Source organism: Hemicordylus capensis, chromosome 4, assembly GCF_027244095.1.
Source record: "Hemicordylus capensis ecotype Gifberg chromosome 4, rHemCap1.1.pri, whole genome shotgun sequence".
NCBI classification, from domain to species: Eukaryota; Metazoa; Chordata; class Lepidosauria; order Squamata; family Cordylidae; genus Hemicordylus; species Hemicordylus capensis.
This window is the reverse complement of record NC_069660.1, coordinates 321339976-321366829: the sequence shown is the minus strand read 5'-3', so window position 1 is coordinate 321366829 and position 26854 is coordinate 321339976. Positions and strand designations below refer to the sequence as shown.

Here is a 26854-nt window from a genome sequence, read left to right as displayed (position 1 = left end):
TAACCCTGCAGTCAGTGACAAATCTCTTCTAATTCTCACGCATCTTGCCCGTAGCTGTTGGCCATCTGCAACCTGGAACTTCACTAGTTGGACGTGTTCCAGCAGAAGGGCAGTCCCAGGAGTGTCCCTCCCGTCCCTTGAGTGGAACATGCCAAGTCCCTCCCTGCCTACCTGGATGCAGACATGGCTGAGGGGCTGATTCCTGAGTAGCCTGTGGAACTCAGTGACATGGCTGGAGCAAAGGACTGAGCAAGCTTCAGGAAGAGACTACAAGGCTACAACACCTGGGGCTTTTTAGTTTAGAAAAAAGATGACTGCGGGGAGACATGATGGAGGTCTATAAAATCATGCATGGTGTGGATAAATTGGAGAGAGAGAAATTCTTCTCCCTCTCCCATAACACTAGAACCAGGGGTCATCCCATGAAATTGATTGCCGGGAAATCTAGGACCAGCAAACGGAAGTACTTTTTCACACGATGCATAATCCACTTGTGGAATTCTCTGCCACAAGATGTGGTGACAGCCAACAACCTGGATGGCTTGAAGAGGGATTTGGACAACTTCATGGAGGAGAGGTCTATCAACGGCTACTAGTCGGAGGGTTGTGGGCCACCTCCAGCCTCAAAGGCAGGATGCCTCTGAGTTGCAGGGGAGTCACAGCAGGAGAGAGCCAATTTACATAATATGCAAATTAGGGTGCCTGGATTTGGAGAGCCAGAATATGGCAACCCTAGCCAGATCCCACAAAGCTAAGATCCATTTAATCCATCTCCTCAAGAAACAAGCAATAGTACTGCTCTGGATTTCTGCTCCTTTGCAAGAGTTGTTTTTAGGAACATAGGAAGCTGCCATCTACCGAGTCAGACCCTTGGTCCATCTAGCTCAGTATTGTCTACACAGACTGGCAGCGGCTTCTCCAAGGTTGCAAGCAGGAGTTTCTCTCAGCTCTATCTTGGAGAGGCTGCCAAGGAGGGACTCGGAACCTCCTACTAGGGATGTGCGAATGTGTTCAATGCCAAACTGGTTCGGTTCGACCATTCGGTATCAAACTGAACCACCCCCTGTTCGATCTAACCTCAGACCAAACCCCTCTGGGGGTTCGCGGTTTGTTTGGGTTTTTTAATTAATTCACTTACCCCCTCCGGGGGAATTGAACAACGAGGCAGCATGGGGTCTGCGGAGGTTCCTCTCCCCTGCCGGCCTCCCTTATGCCGTCATTCGTCCATTCGGCTGCTCTCTGACCACTCGTCGGCCTTTTCCGCTCCGCACAGTGGCCATTTTGGAGGCTGCCAAATCTGCGCAACGGGCCTCCAAAATGACCAAGCGGCCGAAAAATGGGTCAGGGGAGGGGAGGGGGGCCCTCCACAGACACACACACTCTGCCACCTTGAACAACTCCCCTAGAGGGGGCAAGTGTAATTTAAATTTTTTAAATATATATATATTTTTTTTTTGCAAAACTCCCCCCTCCCGGATCAGACCAGGCGGGTTTCGAGGGGGTGCTGGACCGAACTGGCCCGGTCTGGTCCAGGTCCATTTCAGACTCGAACTGGACCAGACCAGCCAGTTCCGTGTACACCCCTACCTTCTGCATGCCGACACCAGACATGGTACAACCCACTATGCCATCTCAGCAGGGACTTTACCACCTCCTTCTTCACTCCGTTGGTCCACCCTGCCAACTAAGCAAAGAGGCCCCTTTTTACATTGGTGGCTCTCTTTACTGAGCAGGGGGAGAGCAACTGGCCCTATCCATCCCCAGCAGAGCATCCCTCCAGTGGCTGTTGCTGGTGTCTTTCTTTCTTAGCTTGTGAGCCCTTTGGGAACAGGGAAGCCAAAGAACTTGGGACAGCATCTCCAAGACAGAGCTAGGAGAGACTCCTGCCTCCAGCCACTGAAGAGAAGCCACTGCCGGTCTGGATAGACAATACTGAGCTAGATGGACCAAGGGTCTGACTCGGTAGAAGGAGCTTCCCATGTTCCTAGGTGGGGATTGCAAGATGGTGCTTCAGCAGCAAAACAACACTTGTCCAGCTGCTTCCGTACCTTTAGAATAGAAGGAAGGGCTCCGCCTCCTCCTCCTCCTCCTCCTCCTCCTCCTCCTCCTCTCTAACTCTAACCGGCCCCAAAGGTGCCAAGCTGGCGGAGTTTGTGACCACCACACTGCACTCAGCCCCCCCCCCCCATCTCGGTGGCCTGCCAGGCGCCTGAGAATCTCACCAGCAGGCAGCAAATCCAGGAGGTTTCTTCAGCACCAGTGAGGTTGCCATGTGTGGCGGGTGGATTGCCATCTTCTCAGCACATTACACGCTGAACATCTGCCTGATGTACTCAGTGGCCAGGCCTGCCAGCTCTAAGGGACTGGCTGTTCCACATCACTCACTGATGCAAATGAAGAGACAAAAGTCCCACGGTAGGGATGTGCATAAAACTGGTTCTCCTGGTTCGGTTCGGGTCCGAACCGGGTCCGGACCGGACCGGGGTGGTTCGGTTTTGGTTTTGCCGGACCACCCCCGGTCCGGTTCGGTTCCGAACCGGTTCGGATCTGAACCAAACTGGTTCGGATCACAAAAAGTGTCTGGTTTTGAAGGGGACATTGTGTTCTACCTGCCACCCAAATTTCAAGTCGATTGGACCTTCCTCTGATTTTTTACAATTTTTTTTAAAAATTAATTTTTGCCCATAACTCACAATGTGGAGCCCTTAGGAGCAAAAAAGCTGGGGTGGGTGGTAGCCACCCATGGGTGTCCTCCACCCCAAAAATCCCAAGGCAATTGGTGGCTCCTAGTATTATTGGTGAATTTTTGAAGAAAAGTTTTTTTCCATTGGCTAGAATGGGGGTTTGGAGCTGCCCCAGACCCACCTCTGTGGGGTGGCAGCACCCCCAAAGTGGGTCCGGGGCCATGGCAAAAATGCCCTCAGTCCCTCCCAGCAATCCCCGTTGAGATAGGAGTGATGGTTCTGTTGTTTTTCTGAGGTGTTCTGAGTGTAGATTCTATGATAGCTAACGAGATTTCCAATGAGACACCATGAATCCACTCTCATTTGCTATCACAGAATCCACACTCACTCAGAACACCTCAGAAAAACAACAGAACCATCACTCCTATCTCAACGGGGATTGCTGGGAGGGACTGAGGGCATTTTTGCCATGGCCCTGGACCCACTTTGGCGGTGCTGCCACCCCACAGAGGTGGGTCTGGGGCAGCCCCAAACCCCCATTCTAGCCAATGAAAAAAAAATTTTCTTCAAAAATTCACCAATAATACTAGGAGCAACCCAACAATTGCCACCCCATCTTTTTGGCGCCTCTCTCTGGGCGCCCTAACACATAACACCTAGTCAGTCCATCTTAATGCCTACCTACTACCACCACTCCTATCCAAGCAAGTAAGAGGAGGACACTCAGAGAGACAACACCCACTCTCTGATCTAACAAAAAGGCCACTGCTGTGCTGCCTGCCAGCACAGCAGCAGCAGCAGTGGAACAGCACACTAAGCACAAGAGCAGCACACACAGAGAAGAAGCAGGAGGCGGAGCAGCAGAGCAGCAGACCTGCCACTCTGCATGATGGGTGATGTGATGCCCAAAGAAACCACCGCCTCACTCAGTGCCTGCCACTGACTAGGCCCGACAGACAGAAGCCAGCCAACCTGCTCTGCTCTGCTCTGATGCTCCCCATGGATGATGCACACACACCCTACATCTGCATCCAAATTACCAGACCAGACCAAGTGCGCAGAGTCAGCACAGGCCAGCAGCCACCAGCCCAGCAACAGCAACAGCTACTACTGCTACCACCACAACCAGTGTTTCCGCTACAATCACATTCCCAGTCCAGTCACGCGCGCCACAGCCTGAGACTAGCACACAGCCAACAGCTGCTGCCAGCCAGTGCCTGGCAAGCCCAGCAAACATGAGGAGGAGAGAGCTAAGTAGACGGCGCACGCACATCACCAACCCATCACGACGGCGCAACTGCAAGGGGAGAGGGCACAATTACAGGCAGCAGGAGGAGGAGGAGGCGGCGAGGCAATCCTAGCACAGATTTGAAAGTTTAAAATCCACCAGGACATCTTCTAGAATCTAGACTTCTGTTTTTTCTACCACCAGCTATAGTGTCTAGTTAGTCAGTGTGCTGTGCAGCTGAGCTGAGCTGAGCTGCGCTGCGCTGCGTGTGAGGAAGGATGATTGTGGCTAGTTCTTTAGTTTCAGCAGACTGAGCATTGAGCATGGGCAGTGGCAGTGGCCTTGGGAAGCAACACAATTACACAACACTCACCTGCTGCTGCTGGTTCTAGAAGTTGCCTCTTCTCGTCTTTTCACCTCTTCTTCGTGTGTGTGTGTGTGTGCAGTGAGTGCATGCCTTTTGCCTTGCTGGAAAGAAATGCTTCTCTGGTCCACCACCACATATTTGCTCAAGGACACAGAGAGGCCCAAGGCAGGTGGTGGCACCAGTGTGAGTGCATGTGTGCTGGTGGTGTTTGCCACCACAGGTGTTTTGTGTGTGTGTACTGTGTATGTGTGCGCTGCTAGCTAGGAGGGGGGAGGGAGGGAGGCAGGCAGGGAGGCAGGGGGGAGGAAAGGGGAGGGGGAGAGGGATGTAGAGGGGATTGAAGGGGGGGAGGGTCCGGCTCAGAGTTGCTCAGCCACATATTTGTGCACACACGTGCTCACGTGTGTGCTTCGGTGGGAGAGACCAGACTCTCATCATCTGCCAGACCGGGGTTGGGGGCAGGTGAGGCGGTGGTGGGCTGGAAGGGAGGGAGGATGGAAGGTGGTGAAGAGGAAGGGGGGGAGGATGAGAGGGGAGGGATGGAGGGAGGCATGGGGGGGAGGGAGTTGGAGGGAGGAGGGAAAAACATGTAGACAGACACACACCACACCACACACAGGAAGCATCCACACACAGAGACAGTGCTAGGCATCCATTCACACAGACAGACAGACACACAACAGGAAGAGACAGACTGAGCCTGCACCACACACACACACACAGACCCAATTCCCCCCCCCCGCACAGTTATCAATCAATATGTTGTGTTGGCAGCCTGTTCATTGCTATTCTGATGGTTTTGGGTTTTTTGCCATCAGCCAACATCAACAGTGACCACAATCAAGATGAACATAAGATGATAATAATTCATTCGTTTCATTAGAAAAAATCATCCAATCATTTTCTCCATGTAAACCAAGCCCCCCACACATGATTTCTGGCAACATTTTCAATAAAATCAATTCATTTGGCATTCATCATTTTGTTCTCCCTTTGTCACCTTTTTTTCTTTTTTTTGCATAATTTTGAGGCTTGATTTTAACATGGGTTTTTAAAAGAAAAATTTATTTACATGTTTATTTACATACAGTATTTACATATCTACACTGCATTTTAGAACGTATACCCGCCGCTGCCGCTAAGTCTAGTACTCTGTGGGCTGTGCTACTTTGGGGGGGTGTGCCGTGCCCACGCCAGGTCCCCAAATGATGACAGGTGGATAGATAAAGGGCCTGTGCTGGTCAGCATTGGGTTTCTTTTTAGGTGGGCGTGGGCATTGTAAACATCTGGCCAGTCGCAGCACTACAACTACTACTACAACTGCATCTCTGTGTGGGCACACTACACGCTGCGACTGGCTGGCACGGCTCAGCATCTGTCACGTCAGCTCAGCTAGAGGTGGAAGGGGGGAGGGTAGGGATAAGCACAGAGGTCGAGCCAGGCAGGTGACCAACCATGGGGCAACCCACGGTAATCACTCGCCCGGCTCAAACTCCAGCTTGGGGTAGCCCAACAGGGGGAGGTTCACCTTAAGGAAGACCAGCTGCTCCACCAGACCAGGGTCCAAGCGGGAGCGAGAGGGTGTCACCACGTCCCCGGCACGTTAAAACACCCGCTCGCTCTGGACACTGGTTGGGGGGCAGGAGAGGAGGCGCACAGCCACCACCACCAGGTCCGGCCAGACTTGGCGGCGGCTCGCCCAGAACTGTGCGCAGTCCATGCCGTCTCCCTCCACAGGCTCCTCCAAGTACTGCGCAACGCATTGCTCAGCACTGGAGGGGGGCCTGGCAGGTCGAGCCTCCCGCATACCAGGCATGGCGCCATAGCAGAACCGCTGAAACCACTGGGCGGATCTCGAGTCGGTAGCAAGTGGCTGCTGCGATGGCGCCGCCTGGGATGCCGCGCTGCTGGACTGGGAAGAGGGAGGGGAAGGGGAAGCTGACGCCGGCTGGCCGCCCATGCTGCTGCTGGGTGCGGGTTGGGCCGCGAGGGCTGCCCCTGCACCACTACCAACACCCTGGTCTCTGCGGGCCCTAGCGGCCTCCTCCTCCCTAACCTTCTCAACCAGGATGCCCTTCCACCTGGGCAATTCGTCGGCACTCACGGCATTGCCCTTGAGGGCTGGGTGACAGAGACAAGCGAGGACATACTCCTCCCTGTCTCCCAGCACATCAACGAGCCGCTTGTCAACCCCAGACCTCAGCCTCCCAGCCAGAGCACAACCCTCTGGCGTGGTCAGAGAGATATGGAGTCCACCCATCAGCTTCTCGAGACCAACAGCTGTGGGCAGCTCCTGGCTCAAGGGAGTGGTGTCGCCACACAAGCCCTTCGTGGCAAGCTGGAAGGGCTTGAGTGCCGACACCGCCTCGGACATCTGCTTCCACTCTGCGTTCGAGAAGTCGCAGACATCCAAGGACTCGTCCCTCGCCAGGGCGACAAGGGCTCTCTCCTGCTCCAACAGGCGCTGGAACAGGAGGAAGGTGGAGTTCCACTGCGTCTCCACATCCGTAGGGATGAGATGGCGAGGAAGGCCAAGGTCATCCTGCTTCTGGCGAAGCAGTCTCCTGGACTTCTCGCTGCGGTGGAAGTGGGCGGCCAGCTTGCGAGACTTATCCACAAGCGTGGCCGTGGCAGCAACAGCAGCTGGGATGGGGCGGGCCCCCTTCTCCTGGGACGCCTTCAGCTCCTTAAGGCGAAGGGCGTCCCTGACGGTCAGATGGAGCGTGTGTGCCATACACCGTATGTTCACACAGTCCATGACTGTCTCGACAGCGGCGGTAACGTTGGCTCCATTGTCGGTGACAATGAAGCCGCGGGAGAGGTGTGGACACCCGCCAATCCACTCCTCTATCTGGCGGTCGAGTACGGCCGCCACCTCCTCCGCGGTGTGCCTCGTGTCCATCGTCTCCACGTGCAGGACGGCCCACCTGTGCCGTAGTGCAGCGGGAGCCGCGCCGGACCCAGAAGCATCGCCCGCGGAGGTCCCCTCACTCTCCGGTCCCCACCAGTGGGCAGTGAGGGCCAGGAAAGAAGCGTGCATCCCACTGACACTGGTCCAGAGGTCAGTCGTGAAATGCACGCTTGTCCCGGCCGGAGCTGCACGCAGCTCGGCCGACACGAGCTCCCTGCACTGGTGGTACAGGGAGGGGACCACGTTCCGGCTGAACGTCGTCCTTGAGGGGATGACGTATTCGGGAGCCAGGTATTGGAGAATACGGCGGAAGCCGTTGTTCTCGACCACCTGAAACGGCTGGTCATCGGTGGAAATCATCTCCCCTATGAGGCGGGTGAGGTGATGATGGTCCACGCGAACAATACGCTGGCTGCCCGAGGACTACGTCCACCGCTGGACGGGCAGTGTAGCCTGCCTGCTGGCTGGCACACTGCCGCTGCCCGCCCTAGTGGCAGATGCACAAGGCGCACTAGTGCTGCCAGCCTGTCCCCTGAGACCTGGGTGGTGACGCTCTAGGTGTCTCCACATAGGCGTCGTACCCAGGTGCGCAGGGTCCCTTCCACGGCTGACAAGCATCCTGCAGTGGACACAGCGGGCGTGGAATGGGGCATCTTGAGGGACCTCAAAATGCACCCATGCACCACTGCCCTTGGCCTCCTGCGCCCTGGGCGCCGTCCTAGGCTGTTTCTCGCAGGGTGGCTGCAGTCCTGGGGGGGGGGGGCCGCCGCTGCCTGCCCACTGCTGCCACCCAACCCGCCCCTTCCGCCCTCCACAGCGGAGGAAGGGCCCGGCTCAACTGGCATCGGAGAGGCAGGCCTCTCCTCCACCACCTCGCCAGACCGCTCCCCACCAGAGTGTCGGGCTTCACGAGGGGGGGCCCCACTGAGCGGCGAAAGGATAGGGGGAAGGGGCCCCAGAGGGAGGGAGAACCTGGCTGCATCGCTGCCAGCCACACGGTCCTCACCGCCCTCTACCTGCTCTTCCAACTCCACAGTCTCCTCCACCTCAACAACTGGCGGTACCTCAGCAGCACCTGGTGCCGCCGGCGAGGAGGGACCCACCACAGCCCTAACTGTGCCTCTGCCTCTGCCGCGATTGGCGGCAGCAGGCGTGGGGAACTGAATCCTGCGCACCAAAGATGGGGCCGGAGCAAAGAATTCTCCAATGGGGAGAACTGGGGTGTCCTCAGGCTCCCCGTGTCCTCTCCCTCCCCGTGCCGCAGGCGCACCCCGCACCTGGCCTCTCCCACCTCTGCCTGCCAGCCTTGAGCGAGCCCTGCCCGCCACACGGCGCTCAGACATGCTGCTAGGTCAGAAGGAGGGAGACTTTAGGAGGAAGGCCAGACAGGGTCAAAAAAATAATTTGGAGGGGCTTAGGGGCCAAAAAAAAAGGCAGCTGATTTGGAGACGGCGGGGGGGAAGTTTGTTTTCAAAAAAGGAAGCCAACTGGGGGGAAAGGAAGACTTTTTGATATGGGGGGGGGGGAAAGCCAATCGAAGTGAGGGGGAGGGTGTCCTTTTAGAATTTGGGAGTCAACCACCAAGCCAATTGGGGAGATGGGTCTGGGAGGGTTTTTTAAAAAAATAGGGGGTTAAAGGGTGGACCCCTGGTGTGGGAGGGTGGCACGGGCAGTTGGGTGGAGTAGTTGTGGTGTGGGTGGCAAGTTTTTAACTTTTTTGTGGGGGGGGAGTGGATGGGGGGAGGGCACAGCACCTACCGGGGGTGGGGGAGGGATGCAGTCAATGCTTGGGAACCTGCAGATCAAAGGAGGAAACCCTTATTTAGTGAACTGGAACACAAAGTGTGGGTTCTGGGGGGTGGTTCTCAAGTAATGCTCCTGTGGGGGGAGCATCAAACTCAATGCAGCCTATTTAGTGACTCTAAATTGCACACAACCAAAACCAGAACCCAGTCACACCTACACAGAGGTTGAACCCACCCAGTCTTTGACTCTTCCCGCCCAATGCCATGGCAAGCAAGCAGCAGCAAACACTTGATGGCAGCCTCATGGATTGAACATCATGATCATCATCATATGTGTGTATTGGCCCAGCATGTAGTGGCAGCATCAGAGCCCAGGACCCCACTCAGACTGCCCCAGAGGCAAGGAAGCACTCTGGCATGGCATGGGCCCAGCATGTAGTGGCAGCATCAGAACCCAGGACCCCACTCAGACTGCCCCAGAGGCAAGGAAGCACTCTGGCGTGGCATTGGCCCAGCATGTAGTGGCAGCATCCGATCCCCTGACCCCACTCAGACTGCCCCAGAGGCAAGGAAACACCCTGGCGTGGCATTGGCCCAGCATGTAGTGGCAGCATCCGATCCCCTGACCCCACTCAGACTGCCCCAGAGGCAAGGAAACACTCTGGAAGAAGGCACCTGTTCAAAAACCACCTGCAAGACGCATGCAATGCAACGCAACACACAGCAGCAATTTCTTTATTGGGCATGAAGACACAAGTTGCAACGGTACATCTCCTCTCCCTCCTCCCCACACCCAAATACATTTCAAGATAGGGGTGTCCCTATTTAAAACCGCCAGCTAGGGAGAGAAAGGGGGCAACAAAAGGTGCACAATTGCACACGCACTAACCCCTCTTCTTCCGGTCCTTCTCCTGCCGCCCACTGCTGGTCACGGATGCGCCGCCGCCAGCCAACCCCCTGGGCTGGGACACAACAGGGCGGCCGCACGAGGCACAGGCAACCGGGGTAGTTCAACAATGGAGGGGCAGAAGTGAGGAGACAACACTATTTATGTGTTGTTGCTCAACTCACCCCCAAGCAGAGACAAATGAAATAAAACAACTTTCAAAAGAAAAATAACCGATGGCGGGGACCTCCAGGTGAGGTCGGAGGTAGGATACTGTGTGGCTGCAGCTGTGGGAGGAAGAAGAAGTGAAGGGATGAGGAGAGAGAAAGAGAGAGAGAGAGGAAGAAGAGAGGAGGAGCTGTAATGTAGCAGCAGGGAGGGGGATTCGGGTGTGGGAGGAGGACAGCAGCAGCAGCAGTGACGGTCCCAAGAGGGGGAGAGACCAACAGAGGGTGTTTGGGAGGTGGAGTGTGTTTCAGGGGGTCTGGGCTGGGGTATGTAGCGGGGAGTCAGGGGGGAAAGAGGGGGAGAGACCAACAGAGGGTGTTTGGGAGGTGGAGTGTGTTTCAGGGGGTCTGGTGTATGTAGCGGGGAGTCAGGGGGGAAAGAGGGGGAGAGACCAACAGAGGGTGTTTGGGAGGTGGAGTGTGTTTCAGGGGGTCTGGGGTATGTAGCGGGGAGTCAGGGGGGCAAGAGGGGGAGAGACCAACAGAGGGTGTTTGGGAGGTGGAGTGTGTTTCAGGGGGTCTGGGGTATGTAGTGGTGAGTCAGGGGGGAAAGAGGGGGAGAGACCAACGGAGGGTGTTTGGGAGGTGGAGTGTGTTTCAGGGGGTCTGGGGTATGTAGCGGGGAGTCAGGGGGGCAAGAGGGGAAAGACCAGAGGGTGTTTGGGAGATGGAGTGTGTTTCAGGGGGTCTGGGGTATGTAGCGGGGAGTCAGGGGGGAAAGAGGGGGGGAGACCAGAGGGTGTTTGGGAGGTGGAGTGTGTTTCAGGGGGTCTGGGGTATGTAGCAGGGAGTTAGGGGGGCAAGAGGGGGAGAGACCAGAGGGTGTTTGGGAGGTGGAGTGTGTTTCATGGGGTCTGGGGTATGTAGCGGGGAGTCAGGGGGGCAAGAGGGGGAGAGACCAGAGGGTGTTTGGGAGGTGGAGTGTGTTTCAGGGGGTCTGGGGTATGTAGCAGGGAGTTGGGGGGCAAGAGGGGGAGAGACCAGAGGGCAGGGTGTGTTTTGGGGGGATTAGTATGCGTAAAGGGGGATGAATCTGGGTGGGAGGGGGCAGGCAGGGCAGGAGTGGAGGAGGAGGAGGTGGCAGTGGGGGAGTGGGTTTCTGGAGGGGAGGGAGGGGGGAAGCTGGGAGCAGAGCAGAGGGCCACACAGAGAGGGGAACAATCAATGAATCAATCAAAGCAAACCAAACAATATGAAAAAAAGTCCAAAAAACAAACAAACCTGGGACCAATGGGCAGAAAGTCTGGGGGGGGGGAGGAACCAACAACAACCAGCAGGGAAGAATGGGACACACACACACACACAGCAAAACCAGAACCAAAAGAAGCTAATTGATTTCACACAAAAAACCAAAGTAACTAAGACAGGACTCAACAGGCAGCAGCAGCACCAGGGAGGATGGGGAACAACACTCAGTCTGGGTGGGAGGGGGCAGGCAGGGCAGGAGTGGAGGAGGAGGAGGTGGCAGTGGGGGAGTGGGTTTCTGGAGGGGAGGGAGGGGGAAGCTGGGAGCAGAGGGCCACACAGGGGAACAATCAAATTTGAATCAAAAGAATCTATACACAAAGTAAAAAAAAAGGAAACCAAAGGGCAGCCAGAAAGTCTCAGGGCGGGGGGGGGGGGTAACAACTACCAGGGGGAGGGACTGGGGGAGTGGGTGGGACACACACAGGGAGCAAAACCAAAACCAGAACCTAATTCCACAAAGAAATCCAAAGAATGCAAGACTCAACAGGCAGCAGCACAGGAGGGAAACAATCTTATCTGGGTGGGAGGGAGGGAGGGAGGGAGGGAGGGAGGGAGGGAGGGAGGGGGGAAGCTAGGAGCAGGGCCAAAGGGGAACAAATTAACAATCAAAATCAGAACACAAGGAATCCAATTGCAGCAATAATATAAACTAAATCCTCAGGAACACAACTCAGACAGGCAGCCAGCAATAACAATAGCAGAAGTTATTAATTAAAAACCAAAATCAGCAAATATATAAATTTACACAGAAGCAATAATTGAATGAAACTCAAAAAGTGGAACAAAAGTCAGGCAAGGCACAAAAACAGGAAAGCAATGCAGAAGATGGGGGGGCGTGGGGGGGGGAGGAGGGCAAGCCAAAACTTTGGGAGAAGGGTTGAGAGAGAAAGGGTGAAGAGAACAGAAAACACAACAGGGAAAGTTGGAAAAAGTTGAGGGGAAAGTATTAAAGAGGTTTGGACAGAGACAGACAGAGGGCAGATGGACAAGGTGGCACACAACAACACACAGAGAGAGCAGAGAGACAGACACACACTAATGTGACACACAGTCAGGGACTCACAGCAGACACCAGCAGCAAAAGAGCAAGCAAGGTCTCAGAGATGATCCCACAAGAGAAGCCAAGAGAAGTTTCCAGAGAAGAGGCTTGGGTTTATATAGGTTTGAAATTCCCTCCTTTGGGAGCCCCCACCTTTGCACTCCCCCCACGGCCAACAGGGTGCCAGCTCTCAACAGTGCAACAGCCAAGCAGCCTACCAGACCAAAGGACTCATTCTGGCCAATCAAGGATCAATAGCGCAGCCAATACAATGCCTGGAAATAGCATCACAAAATGGATGCAAGGAGGAGCAAAAGTTTCGGGAAGGAGACACAAAATGGAGGACACACTTGAAACTTTAAAGAGACACTCCAGAGACTCAATTGCACTCCCGGACCGGTTCGGGAAACCCGAGCCGGTTCGGTACCGAACCGGCTCGGATTCGGTCCGGCTCGGTCCCAGAAGGGCCCGATTCGGTCCGGGATTGAACCGCCGGATCCGGACTGGTTCGGGACGAACCGGTCCGGATCCGGACCGAACCGCACATCCCTATCCCACGGTGCTGTAAACAGGTTTATTTCAGCCCAACACGTGTCAGCCGAAGTTACCTTTAGGGGCAAACCTTCCTGTCCGCAAATATCAGCCAATGTGCTTCATTAGTTTTGGCTACTCTAAGATACTGTGACCTGTTTTTGAAGAAGTGTTTTTGTAAGAGGATGACATTGGCCAATATTTTTGCCCCTGAAAAAGGCTTCGGTCGACACGCAGTGGGCTCCAAGAAACCTCTTGACAGCACCGTGGGACTTCTGTCCCTTCATTTGCATCTGTATGTGGGACTTCTCGGATTTCTTCCTCTACCACATCACTTACTGCCAGCAACCAGATGCTCCCCCCAGCAGAGACGCCCCCAAAAGGTGTCCAAAGCGGGCCGGCCAGCCAAGACAGCTGGCCCTGCATTCTCTAACCTCCCCCTTTCTGCCTGCCGGGGGCCTGATCGTTTTTGTTGCTAACCTTGTGCTTGGCGCCGGGAAATTCTCCTGCACAGTGAATGGGGGCTGTGCAAACGCACGGGGCCTGTGCTGCAAGGGAGTGTGTGCGGCAAACCTCCAGGCGGCTAAGGGGGGCGAGCACAGACCCTGCAGAGGGGCTCCCACGGTCTGGGGCCGACACAGCAGCAAGGCCAGGCAGGGGCAGGGACCAGCCAAGGCTCCCGGCAGACTAGGCTGCAGGCAGCTTGCAAGCAGGCATGGCCTCCCCCACCAGGAGGGCTTTGGCGCAGGCAGTGGGGCTGAGCCCCTCTGAGGCCAAGGGGGGACTTCTGATGTTGGCACAGGCGGGGAAGGGGCTGGCCTCACACCCACGGTGGCTAACGCAAGAGTGTGAACCAGAAGTGGTGCGGCAGGTACCCAACGTGGGAGACCCTTCCATGGGGAGGACACCCCTAAGAAATCGACTCTGCTGGGGCTTCTGCTGCTCTGATGCAAATATGCTGCATGAAGTGGACTGGCTTCTGTTCCGAGTCCACGAGGTGATGCCACGGATCATGTCCTTCCTCCCAGTTGTTCTCGGCTGGGGCACATTTGTCTTGCAAGGCCCAGAGTGGAGGAGGCTGCCTGCATCTCCTGAAGAAGAGGCTGGCTGGCTGGCTCTCTCTCGCTCTCTCTCAAGATCGCAATCTCTTCCTCCCCTCCCCCCGCCGCCCACACCGCGATCAAGTTCTTCCCGCTGCCTGCCTGCCTGCCTGCCGCTCTGTTCCAGCTGGTGGTGCAGGATCCCAATGAGACTCTGGCCCGGCTGCTGGCATCCAGGGCGACAGGGAAGTGAGTGGCTCATCAAGCCATGCAGAAAGAGGCAGGAAGCCTGCGAGCCAGGCCGGTGAGTCAGCCGCCAGGTCAGAGGGCACCTGGGGAGCCAGCTGGGCCAGTGCACCTGCTGGCAGCAGCCTCAGGAATGCCTCTCCGGAGCTTCCCAGCAGAGCAGGTGGATCCCGCTGGAGCAGCAGAATGACTCACAGCCCCATTATTTAGAGCAAACCGGCTGGAGCCCAGCTCTCTCTCCCGGCCAGCTCTCTGCCCAGGGCCGCCCTCTCCTTGGAAGTCCCGGCGGCACAGATCTCCCCGGGAGCATCTCGGCCAGACCAGGAAGCCAACAAGCAGCCGGCCTCTTGCCTCTGGACTACTTCGGAGAGGCCCACCCACCCCCTACGAGCCCCTGGGGCAGAGGTGAGTGTTTGGAGGGGGAGGGGGAGGGCAGGACATGGAGGGCCCCGGTGGGGAAGGGGGCTGCTCTGTGTCCCGTCCCACTTGCAGCACAGCTGGGCCCAGGACGGAGAGGACGGCAAGAGCCTCTCGGCGCCTGCTGGAGGCTCAGACGGGGTCCTCCACGGGACTCCCCAGAGCGCCTGCTCTCAGCCAACCCCTGGCTTGCTCCCAGGCACAAGAGGTGGCCCTTCTGCTCACAGGGTGGCCGGTCAGCCCCGGCTCTCCCTTCTTGGGACCGGCTTCCTTCCCAGCAGGGTGGCAGGCTGCTCAGGGCTCCCCAGCAGAGGTGGAGGCGGATGCCCGACGGGGTGTGTCCTGGGAGCCCCTGACCCGCCCCCTCCCCACCTGGCACTCACCTCATGAGCTGTGGCCCTCCTGCTAAGCCCCTGCTGGCCAGTCTCTCTTCTGGAGAGTGCCCTAGCCATGCGGGGGGGGGGGGCTTCCCACCTTCCCAATGAGCCAGGAGAGCCAGTGACTGCCTCCCTTGGGCAGCTGGCGTCCTGCCAGCTCTCTGCTTATTCCAGCCTTGTCTTTTGCCAGCTTAGCCACCGGGGAGGGGGGTGGGCTTGGCTTTTCAGGTGCTAAGATCTCTTGGGGCCCTTCAGAAGGGGTCCTGGACCCCCCCCCTCCTCATGCCTCTCTTTTAGGCCAGGGTGAAGGTCTCAGCTGATGGCTAGGGGCAGGCATCATTATGAAGAGAGCTGGTCTTGTGGTAGCAAGCATGACTTGTCCCCTTAAGCTAAGCAGGGTCCCTCCTGGTTGCATATGAAAGGGTGACTTGAAGTGTGAGCAGAACTGTAACATATTCCCCCTCAGGGGATGGAGCCGCTCTGGGGAGAGCACCTAGGCTCCAAGTTCCCTCTTCCCTGGCAGCATCTCCAAGAGAGGGCTGAGAGAGGCTCCTGCCTGCAACCTTGGAAAAGTCACTGCCAGTCTGTGAAGACAATACTGAGCTAGACGGACCTGTGGTCTGACTCAGTAGATGGCAGCTTCCTATGTTCCTATGTGGCGATGTGGGGCAGGGGAGCTCCCAGCCGTAATCGAGAGGTGAAAGGACAGAGGGACAGAGCAGACTCCCAAGGGATGTTCGCCCAGGCAGGAGCGGATCTCCAAGGGTGGGTCGAGGTGGCAAAGGAGGGAGACAGGCGGCCTTCAAGGGGCAGAAGAGGGCAGAGGAAACGAGGGCTGGCTAGGTGGACAGGTGGAAGGAGCAGGAGCCATGCCGGGAGCATTGCAGCTGGATGGGTGGCTGGCGGCTTCCCTTCTGGTGGCTAACCAGGGCTGCTTCCCTTCTTGGGTTGCACATGGGCAGAAGAGGAGGGGGGGTGTGATAGGGCAGTATCTGTGTCAACTTGGAATATAATCTGGAGGTCTCGCCACTCTCACTCAGCTCAAGAAAAGACCAACTACAGTACGTGGCCAGCTTCTGTGGGATCATGGAGCTTCCTTGGGGGTGAGCCCCACAGGGCCTTCCCCCTACTACAGTATTCTATACCACCCCCTCCCCTCCCCAGCAGTTCTCCTCGTCTGTGGCTCCAGATTAAGAAAGGCTTGCACATTTCTTCTCCATCTCTGAAGAGTCCTCCTCCTCCTCCTCCTCCATCATGCCTGTCTGGCTGGGGTTTCTGGACCCAGGGGGGCTTCCCGGCTCATCTCAGCACTCTGGGCCCCCTCCCCACCCAAAGAGGGCTGGTTTCTCCATTGCTGGCCTGGGCAGCTGGTGCCTCTGGCGTTGCTTTGGGGTGTCTCCTGAGCAAGGGAGCAGAATCGGGTGGGCTGGGCCTTTGTGCATCTCCCACCCGTCTCAGTGGGGCTTGTGCAGGAGAACTCCCTGCCACTGGACTGTGCCAAAACCCACGGATGGGTTCAGCCCTTGTTATACACAGGCCTGCCTCTCTCAGAGCCCCATGCTGGAGTGTGGAGGGCAGCAGGTCCTCCTGCCCACCCCCCACCCCCACCCGGAAGAGTGCTCTCTGTGCGCTCGCCTGCCAACCCCGCAGGAAGGATGTGGTGGGCCTGTTCATGGCTCAGCCACAGGGCTCTCTTTTCATAGACCCAGCTCCCCCCCCATCCCCACCCTCCCCCTCGCCCCATGAGAGATCTGCAGTGGGGTTGTGTGGCTCTGCCTTGCCCAGTGTGGGTCGGCGCTCTCAGTCCCAGGGAGGGATCTGCTCTGGCCGGAGGCCCTGAGGAGGGGAGGCTGAGGCTGGGGGGGGGGTCCAGCAGGGCTGTGGCAGGCAGAGCACACTCTCTGCAGGCCGGAGGGGGGGGACCCATTGCTTGAGCAGGCAGAGGCAGCTGCTGCTCCCAGGGCTTGGTCCGCCTTCCTGCCTGCCGCTGGGGACCCCCTGCCATCCCCTTCCTCATGGAGGGGGGCAGGGGGGATCATGTCTGCTTGACAAGGGAAAAACATTCCACAGCTGAAGCCCCTTGCAGGGAGCAGGGGAGGGGCAGTCCGTTGCTCCTGCCCCCCCCAACCCATCCCCCAATAATAATGCTGCCACCTTCCTCGGCCCCTCGCTTTGGCCCCCAGGCAGTGGGGGGTGGGGGAGCCTTCTTCCCTTAGGTGACCCCAGGGCCAGCAGCTGGGCGCCAGCACTGGCCGGCCCCCATCCTGGCCCTCCCTGCCTTGCTGCCCTAGTGGTGGCCAGGCTGGCCAAGGAGTGACGTTCTTAGGAGCCAGAAGCCGGGTCTTTAAAATCCAGGTCCTCGATGAATGGGAATGAAACAAGCCTCTGAAACCACAAGGAGCCATTGGAGCTCCTTGGGGCATCTTCGGAGTGCCCGCTGTTTTCTTTGTCCAGAGCTGAAGCACCCCCTGAACCCAACAAGAGCCTGGAGGAGCCATGAATGAGGCAGCACTTGCTATGGTGAAGGGGAGGGGACGAACGCATGCAGCGCCAGTTTCTTGTAAGAACAGCCCTTTTTCCTCTCGACAGCCATATATCTCAAGGGAGCTTTCAAGCAAAAGTGCACCTAGGTCATTTTGGAGCCTGCCTAGACCTCAAGGCCTTTGGAGCCCCCCCCCGTCCCCCCCATCCTGCAAGTGAAGCATCATTTCTTAACCTGTAGGGGTTCTTACAAACCGCATCAGCCAGGACAGACGAAAGAGGACTTGGGGGGCCCCAGGGGGTGTGGAGGCCCTGGGCTCCGGCGACGTCCAGGGGGTCAGAGAGCCTCTGCTGTGAAGTCTTGTGCATTACTGCTGGGGGGCGGGGGGGGGGGGCGGGTTAATCAGGCCAAGCTAAGTTTTCTCCACCTTGCTTGGACACACAGTAAGAGGGAAAGCAGGAACAAACCTCACGGGTGACTGAGAGAGCCTCTGAGCATATGCAAAGCTTTCTTAGCGGGAGGCCCAGCAGACAGGCCCTCAGGTCTGCCCAGGGCGGCCCCTAGCAAGCGCCCCCACCCTTGCTCCCACCACGCCTTGGCGTCCCGACGTCGACACGGCCGCGGTGCAATTTCACGAGGGGCTCCAAAAGGAGGAGCGGCCAGCCAGCCTTCGGGCTGAGCGCGGGCGCTGCTGCGAGCTTTTGTCCCGGGAAGGCAGAGCAGGCAGCGGGAAGGGCTCCGAGGGGCCGCCGGCGACGGAGGGCGCGGAGCAGGTCCTGCCTCGGCTGCAGCTTCGCCGCGGGCTGCGCTGTGCGCGCTCCCTCCCTGCCGGGATTCGGCCGAGTCCGCGCGGGGCGGTGGGGTGGGGTGGAGTGGACCGAGCGCCTGCCTGCCAGCCAGCTGGGCGGGCAGGGAGGCGGGCGGGTCCCTCCTCCGAGGGCAGCAGGTGGGACGTGCCGCCCGCCCGCCTCCGCCTTGGTCTTCCTGGACGCAGGGCAGGCAGGCAGGCAGGCGCTGCGGAAGCCAGGCGCGCAGGTAAGGCGGCGGCGGCGGCGCGCACGGGGGGCTCCCTCCTGGCGGGGAGAGACGCAGCTGCGGCCCCCGCGAGGCGCGCCTCCCTCCCCCACCCCCCGTGCGGCCGTTGCTTGTGGGACGGGAAGGCGGGGCGGGGGGGGATCGCTGAGGGCGGTGGCGGCGTTCGGGCGGGGTGGCCGCGGCGGAGCCCGAGGTGGCCAGCCAGGCGGCCCCCCGCCCCGGCCCCTGGACTGCCCCCGTCGACTGGCCCCCGGGGCTGCTCCACACACACTCCGCGCCGCCACGTTGCTGCTGCTGCTGCTGCTGCCCCAACAGGACGACCGCGGCCCCGCCCGCCAGTGGCTGCGCATCTTTGGGGGGGACGCTTGGCCACCACCATGGGCGGGCGGGCTGGCCCGCCTTCCACTGGCCCCGTCCCAACCCGCGCCGCGGGAGTGCGCGGCTGTGTGTGTGTATGAGCCCTTTATTGCTAATCGGAGGCAGTCCGCGGGTGGGGGGGGGATCTCACCGCCCCCCCTTAGAATTTATCTCTTTTGATCTCCTGCATCATTAACCACTTTTTTTGTGGTCGGAAAGAGCCAGCGTGGTGTAGTGGTTAGAGTGCTGGACTAGGACCGGGAGACCCGAGTTCAAATCCCCCTTCAGCCATGAGACTTGCTGGGTGACTCTGGGCCGGTCACTTCTCTCTCAGCCTAGCCTACTTCACAGGGTTGTTGTGAAAGAGAAACTCAAGTCTGTAGTACACCGCTCTGGGCTTCTTGGAGGAAAAGCGGGATATAAATGTAATAATAATAATAATATGACGCCCGATTTATTCCACCTGAAGTGAAGACTGCCCAGCTGTACAAGTCCCCGGCAACTCCTCCCGAAAGGGAGCTCCGGGTCATTCCCTCTCCTCCCCGCAGGCCTGGCTCTGATCCAGTGCTGGTGGAGGGACCCTGAAACGGTTGTGATGCCCCCAGAACTGAGGGGGGCATGACCACTGAGCACCCCCCTCACTCTCCCCCTCCCCCTCCTCTTTTTCAGAATCCGCACCCAGGGCGAAGTGCAGCGACAGTGACGCCTGGCCCTTAGGATCCTCCTGCTGCCCAGGGCAGCCCCCTCCCCCCCGGCATGGGGTTGCGAGAGTCGCCCTACGCCAGCCGCTTCCTGGGGGGGCTGGATGCTGTGGTCTCGAGCTTCCTGTTCCCCAGCTACTGGCTGGTGAGCCAGCTGCTGGCCCTGCAGCAGACGACGGCGGAGAAGCAGCGCCAGCCCTGCCCGCTGCACGCCCTGTGGGTCCTGCTGGCGGGGCCCCTGCTGCTGCTGCCACTGCTGCTCTTGGCCCCCTGCTCGCTGCTGGCCTTCCTGGTGTGGCTGCCCCTCCAGGCCGCCCGCCGCCCTTTCGCCTACCAGCACACGCCCAGCCCGTGCCCGCCACAGCCCTGCCTGCTCCCTGGCCAGGGCAAGGCCTTCGCCTTTGTCAGCGCCAACGTCTGCCTCCTGCCTGACGGCCTGGCCAAGTTCAGCAACCTGGCGCAGACCCAGCAGCGGGCCCAGCACATCGCCCAACGCCTGGCGAGGGCGGCCCAGCGCCCTGCCCCGCTGCAGGAGCCCCACGCCCGAGGCGCCCCCAGCAAGCAGAAGTACGGGGCCACGGACTCCAGCCCCCTGGGGGCCTGCCGGAGCCCCCCTCCAGGCGACCACCGCCACGTGGCTGTGCAGATGGCCCTCGACGGAGGGGGGGAGATCACCGCCGTCTTCCCCCCACACGCCGATTTCTTGTGCCTGCAGGAGGTGTTTGACTCGCAGGCCTCGGCCCGCCTGCGCCGGCTCCTCAGCCCCCACTACGCCCACATCCTCTACGACGTGGGGCTGACGGGGCTGCTGGGCTGCTCGGCCCTCAAGCTCCTGAACAGCGGCCTCTTCCTGGCCAGCCGCTACCCGCTGCTGGCCGTGCACTACCACTGCTACCCCAACGGCTCTGGGGAGGACGCCTTCTGCGCCAAAGGGCTGCTCTGCGTGCAGGTGAGTGGGGGGCAGCCCCCTGCCCCAGGGAAGAGGGCCCGCTGCCTCCTTCCTGGAAGTCCAGCGGGGCGGGGGGGCGCTGCCTGGAGAACACAGGAAGCCGCCTTAGACCAAGTCAGGCCCGTGTCTGTCCTGCTGAGCTTTGTCTGCACTGACCGGCAGCAGCTTCTCCAGGGTTTCCGGCCCGAGGGTCTCTCCCAACCCTACTTGGAGATGCCGCCAGGGCTTGGACCGGGGGCCTTCTGCAGGCCAAGGCCAAGCGGGGCTCTCCCACTCCGCTGCAGCCCAGCCCCCCTGTGGGGAAGCCAGGCCCAGAGCCGGGGGAGGGGAGCAGCAGTGCCTTCTCCGGTTGGCAGAGGCTCCCTCCCTGTGGGGCACCCCACCCGTTCCCCTTCTCCAGCTCAAAATCGGGAACCCTTCCAGCTCCCGCCCTCTTCCCATGGGCCGTGCCTCCACATGCCCAGCGCGATGGAGCCCGGGCACTTCCTCCGGCCCCTGGAAGGGCCAAGGGTGGTGGGAAGTGGGGTGCTGCTGGTGGCCCTCTTGGCCCGAAGGGGGAGGACAGGCAGAGACCCAGCAGCAGCAGCAGAAGGCAAGCCCCTGCCCTGCCCTGCCCCAGGGAGCACCCCTCCCCGGTTGAGCCTGCTGAGGGGATCCCCTCCCTAGCATCCCAGGGGGCCTGGCGGCTGCTACTAGAGAGGGCGGCTCGTCTCTTGGGGCTCCTCACAGAGGCAAGGCCAGGGCTGCCCAGGGCGCTTGTGGGTCCTCGGGCTGAGCCTCTCTCTCTCTCTGCCGCACTTGAGCCCCAGGCTGGCCGGCCGGCCAGGCTCACCCTGCCCTTGTTCCCTGCTCAGGTCCAGCTGGGAGCTTCCCAAGGGCAAAGGATTGTGGGATACCTAAACTGCACCCACCTGCATGCCCCAGAAGGTGAGTATGGGGCAGGGAGGGAGGGAAGGAGGCTGGCTTGGGGGCCAGGAGGCGCCTGGACTCTTCTCCGGACCTGCTCAGTAAGAACAACTCTGCTGGGTCCAAGCCAGATGCCCGCCCAGGGCAAGGGAGTGGCAGCCCCCGGCCAGCCCCCCGTGGCTAGTCTCCCCCACCTCATGGCCACAGGTGTGCCCCCCCACTGCAGGATACACACTTCTAGCTCTTACCGTTGGGAACTGTGTGTATCTCCCGAGTCTTCAGGTGGAGAGAGCGCACCCAGCCCTGCTGCCTGTCAGTGGGGGGTGTCAAGACTCGAACCTGGGGCCTTCTGTGGCAGCTCTCACCCAGGAACAGGCTTGAGGAGCCTGTCTCCAGGGGAGCCCCGGGGATTCGCCATGCGGGGCGTCCTGGGCCGTGGCAAGCGGCACCAGCCCTCCCCATGGAGTGGAGCTGGCCCCTGGCCTGCTGGGGGAGGGGCACATGCTTGTTCCTCCCTGCCCCGGAAGGACTCGGGCCTGCACTGCAGGAGTGGTGGGCTCTCCCCACGTGCCAGGGAGGAGAGAGGGCAGGGGAGGGTGTCTTGGGTCTCGCAGGAGAGAACGGGGAACCCCCACCCCAGTGTTTCCGGGTGCGCTGGTTTGCCTGGCAGCTGACAGCCCCATTTCCACCCCACTCCACCCCACAGCAGACGCGCAGATCCGATCAGACCAGCTGACTCTGGGTCTGCACTGGGCCCAGCTGTTCCAAGACGCCAACCAGCAGCCCGGGGACATCGTTGCCTTCGACGTCTACTGTGGGGACCTCAACTTTGACACCTGCTCTCCTGGTGGGTGTGGGGCAGGGAAGTTCATTTATTTATGTATTTATTTTATTTTTGCATTTACCGTATTTTTTGGACCATAAGTCGCACCTGACCATAAGACGCACCCAGTTTCGCCCGCCCGCCCAGATTAGGGGCCGAATCGGCCCAAGCTCCTTCCGCCACGGCCGCTGACCGCCCGCCCGCCCGGATTGGGGCCGAATCGGCCCAAGCTCCTGCCGCCACCGCCGACCACCCGCCCGCCTGGATTGGGGCCGAATCGGCCCAAGCTACCTTACTGCCGCTGCCGACCGCCCGCCCGGATTAGGGCCGAATCGGCCCAAGCTCCTGCCGCCGCCGCCGCCAACCACCCACCCACCCGGATTGGGGCCGAATCGGCCCAAGCTATCTGGGAGGCGTCCTTTGCGCCCAAAGCACCAGTTCGGGCCGAGGCTTTGCAGAGAGAGGAGCTCTGTTTGCCAGCTCCTCTCTCCTTCTCCTATTGCTGTTCCCTGATCGGCCCGCCATGATGTTGAGGACTTGGGCAGCTGGGAGGGCGGTCAGCGGCGGCGGCGGCAGCAGCAGTAAGGTAGCTTGGGCCGATTCAGCCCCAATCCGGGCGGGTGGGTGGGTGGTCGGCGGCCGCAGCCGCAGGAGTTTGGGCCGATTCAGCACCTAATCTGGACCATAAGACGCACCCTCATTCCCCCCACACACTTTTTGGGGGGGAAAGTGTGTCTCATGGTCCGAAAAATACGGTATATACCGCCTTTCCTTAAAAGACAACCCCAAGTTGGGGGGGGGTGCGCCTGGGGGGGCCTGAGGCTGACCCCTCACTTGTCCTTTTTGCTCGCTGGTCTCGTTTCTCCCAGACGACGCGATGGAGCAGAACCACGAGATCTTCACCCTGTACACGGATCCGTGCCGCCTTGGCCCTCGGAAGGACAAGCCTTGGGCCATTGGTGAGTCCTGAGCCCCCTGCCTCAAGGTATTTCCCAGCTGGGCTCCCTGGGGCTAGAACTCCCTGCACACTGCAGTGTGGGGTGGGACCCAGCAGTGTTCCCACGGGGGGGGAGTGGCCAGCAGTGGCTCCCCGGGGCTTGGCTCTCTTCCCTCGCTTTCAGCCAGGGGCTACCAAGGCTGTCCTGACCCCACAGGCACCCTGATGAACTACCTGGAGATCTACAGTGAAGCCGTGTCGACTCCGGAGAAGATGAAGAGGTGAGGGGGCAGAACGGCTGGGCTGAAAGCATGGGGAGACCCTCCATCCCCACGTGGCTCAGCATCTCTTTCTTCTTGGGCTGTGGAGGGGGAGAGGGCACAACCTAGCCAATGGAGGGCTGTGTGTGTTGGGGGGGGGGTTAATGTGGGGCTTGGGTTCTGCCACATGGATCTGAGCCCCCTCCCTCAACATGCCTCATGGGGCGGGAGGAGTTTCCACTTTTGGAGTTCTCCAGGAAAGATGCTGCAAGGAGAAGGGCCTTTGTGGAAATGTTGCCAGAGGGGGGCTGTCGTGGCTCCCCCCTGCAGGACCGCAGAGGAGGGTATCTGGGGGTGGGGGCGATTGCCAGCAGCCCCTTCCTGCCTTCTGCTCAGTGTCATTTGCTGCCAGGGCTCTGGAGCAGGCCGAGGGGCGGAGAAAGTACCTGGCGGGCCCCATCCTGGCCAATGGGGCCCCTGACCTCTCCGGACCCCGGGGCGAAGGGCGCCGCATTGACTACATCCTCTACAGGGAGCACCCTGGCCCGGCAGAGCTGACAACGGTGAGTGGGGGCAGTCAGGGGCTGTGCGTGCCCACCCTCTGGGGGCAAGGTTAGGGTGGGGGCCACAGAGTCCCAGGGACCTTCCTCTCTCTGGCCCTTTCCTGGGGAGCTCCCCACTTCCTTGGGCAGAGGAGATCTCTGAAGAGCTGCATCCCACCAAGTGAGGGAGGTGCCACCCGGGGGGCGGGGGGGGCGCTGGGTAAGCTCTGCTGTGTGCTCAGCCTTTCCTTGGCATGCTGGGAAAGGGAAAGAAAGGGGGAGGAGCTCCACGCAGGTGGTGGGGGAGAGGTTTCTGCTGCTGCTGCTGGGCCTTGGAGAGACGGGGGCCTCCCGGCACGGCCAGGGGGGAAGGTGGAGCCTGAGCCTTGTGAAGGGCAAGAGGTCTGGGCCGGGGAACCAGCAGGGCCCAGTGTGCAGTTTGGGCCCAGTCGGCACTCCCAGTGTGGGTGGGCAGCTGCAGGTCCCGCCTGCCTGTCCGCCCCTCATCCCCCCCCCCCTCTGCCCCCTTCACTTGCAGACTGTGGAAAAGGTCTCCTTCATCACCCAGCTGGCCACCTGCTCCGACCACTTGCCCATGGGGCTGCGACTGTTGGTGACTTCGGTGGCCAAGCCAGAAGAGTGAGCACGGCCAAGCCAGCCGGGTGCAGGGAGTCGGTGGGCAGGGAGGGCCTGAGCTCCCCCTCCTCATCGCACCACAGTGGGAGGACCTGGCACCAGCCCCAGTGCAGGGGGGCCGTGCCCCCCACCCCACAGCTGCAGGGCCTGCACCGTGAGACTCATGGCGGGCTCTCTCTCTGTCTGTTTGAGTGCAGCGGATGAGGAGGAGAGGAAGGGGGGCTGCCAGCCCGGAGATGAAAGAGGTTGCCAGGCGGGGCTGATGGGCAAGCAGACTTGCAGATGGGTCACGTTGGGGGCCGGGGTCGAGGCCCTGGCCGCTCGCTCCCTTCTGAGGGGCCTTCAGGAAAATGAGTTGCTGAGCAGCGGGAGGGGTTGCCCGGCCCACCCCCACCCTCACAGCCCCACCACACCTGAACCGGGGGGGGTGTTGCCCGGGTGAAGCCAACCGGGTGTGGAACGTGGTGGCACTCAGGAAGCATCCCGTCCTGCTGCTCTTCCGCCACGCGTGCCCTGGGCCAGCTCCGCCGCCAGCACGAGGTCGCCCAGCCCGATTCCGCACGACAAGGAGGACGAGGCCAGGGAGCCGTGAGAGCCTGAGACTCCGCCGCTGGCCTTGCAAGCCGCACGGCCCCAGCAGCCCTCCTCGGACTTGGGGGGAGCGGCAGCAGCTGCTGTCCCCATGACATGAATGCCTCCCCCCGCCTTTCAGGCCCCAGGTGTCACAGCGCGGCTTTCCTAAACACCCATACGAAACACAGTTTAGAACCAAAGCTGGCCATTTAGAAAATCAGAAATAATAAAAACAAGAGAAAAACCCGTTTGCTCAAAAACAAGATATGTGGATCAAAAGAGGATCAACTCAGAGCTCTCTGGGAAAGATGGGTTTGGGGGGCCCTTTTGAATATTGCCATAAGAGGAGCCCCGCTGGATCAGGCCCAGGGAGGCCCATCTAGTCCAGCATCCTGTTCCACTCACTGGCCCGCCAGACGCCGCTGGGAAGCCCGCAGGCAAGGGCCGGCCCTCTCTCCCGCTGTTGCTCCCCCGCAGCTGGTATTCAGAGGCAAAGACGGCCTTTGGTGGAGGCCCCTGGGCTGACCTTCCCCAGGCATGGGGCGACCACCCAAAAAGCCTTGCCCCAAACTGTATGTTTGCGAGGCGGGTGGGGCAGAGTGCCAGCAGGCAGGCTCACCGGGGGGGGGGGTAGGGGGCCCTTCAACATGCCAGTTGTGGAAGAGGGAAGTCTCCTCCTCCCCACCCCCCATCAATATTTCTCACCATGTGCAGGATCGATTTTGTAACGATTATCCAAACACGACCAGCTCTCCAAGCCCCAAAAGGGCCCACAATGGCTTTGCACCCAGCTGGAACCCCTGCAGTGCCACTGGCCGCCGTTCAGGAGCTCTGCTGTGCCTCCAGGTCAGCAAAGGCTTCTGCTTTCCAGCAGCCTTTCAGAAGAGGCGTCCAAAACAAGGGGCTGCCATTGGGCACAATCCTGCTCAGCCAGCCCCAGCGGGCTTTAGTGGGGGAGTCCCGCGCCTGCTACAAGCCATGCCGCTGAAATCGGTGGGGCCGCAAAGAGCTCCGCTTCCAGTCAGACTCTGCCTGTTGTCTCTACTTCCACATGTATGAAATCCAGTTCCCAGCCCGTTTTCAGTCGGCAAGGTTTGACTGTCTGTAAACCATCTGAAAGAGAAGTGACTAGAACCCAGCTTGCTCCGATTTTCCCCTGTGTCTCCAAGCACCATGTGTTTTTCTTCTGTGGCATGGTGGCAAGTTTGTTTGTTTGTAGATTTAATATACCACCCAATCCACAGACTTAGGGTGGTGAACAACATCTGAGATGTGAGTGGGTGGGGAGAGAGAAATAAATAAAAATATTGAAGGACAAACACCTGGAGGAAATGTCTTCAATGAGGTTTTGAAGGCTGAAAGGGAGGAGGCAGGCTGAATCCGGGGTGGGGGAGAGAATTCCAGAGTGAAGGGGCAGCCACAGAGGAAGCCCTTCCATGGGCCCCAGCACTATGGACCTCTCTGAGACCAGGGACCGAAAGAGGGGCAACCTGAGAAGATCTCACAGGGCGAGACAGGACTGGCCGGGAGAGGCGGTCCTGAAGGCAAGCAGGCACTAAGCCCTGAGGGGTTTTAAAGGTGAGAACTTTGAATTGGTCCCGGAAGCAAATCGGTCACCATTTACCTAAAAATGAGCCTGCAGGGGAGGGCTCTTGCCTCGTGTGGGGCAAGGTCAGGAGGAGTTTGCCCATGAAAGATTTTGTGCCA

The 26854-nt window shown here is 59.7% G+C and overlaps 1 protein-coding gene across 5 annotated transcripts; it reads left to right on the top strand.

Annotated features, from left to right (window-relative positions):
* Nucleotides 1-18094: 18094 nt before the first annotated feature.
* On the top strand, nt 18095-26466 carry LOC128352928 (sphingomyelin phosphodiesterase 5-like). Of its 5 annotated transcripts, none has more exons than XM_053313510.1 (9): nt 18095-18201; nt 19490-20470; nt 21325-21397; nt 22083-22223; nt 23069-23158; nt 23354-23417; nt 23809-23959; nt 24477-24577; nt 25862-26466. In XM_053313510.1, the coding sequence occupies exons 2-9, from the start codon at nt 19577-19579 to the stop codon at nt 26133-26135; spliced, it is 1788 nt and encodes a 595-aa protein (XP_053169485.1). In that variant the 5' UTR covers nt 18095-18201; nt 19490-19576; the 3' UTR covers nt 26136-26466. The 5 variants fall into 5 exon arrangements, with proteins under 5 accessions (XP_053169485.1, XP_053169481.1, XP_053169486.1 ...); XM_053313506.1 differs by lacking the exon at nt 18095-18201 and adding an exon at nt 18302-18463; XM_053313509.1 differs by lacking the exon at nt 18095-18201 and adding an exon at nt 18771-18911.
* The last annotated feature ends 388 nt before the right edge of the window (nt 26467-26854 follow it).

Bases quoted from the DNA above. Each gene is read 5' to 3' on its own strand.
- LOC128352928 (XM_053313510.1), top strand. From the start codon at position 19,577: ATGGGGTTGCGAGAGTCGCCCTACGCCAGCCGCTTCCTGGGGGGGCTG. The intron at 21,398-22,082 runs GTGAGTATGGGG...TCCACCCCACAG, and splicing joins CCACCTGCATGCCCCAGAAG to CAGACGCGCAGATCCGATCA. The intron at 22,224-23,068 runs GTGGGTGTGGGG...CGTTTCTCCCAG, and splicing joins CTTTGACACCTGCTCTCCTG to ACGACGCGATGGAGCAGAAC.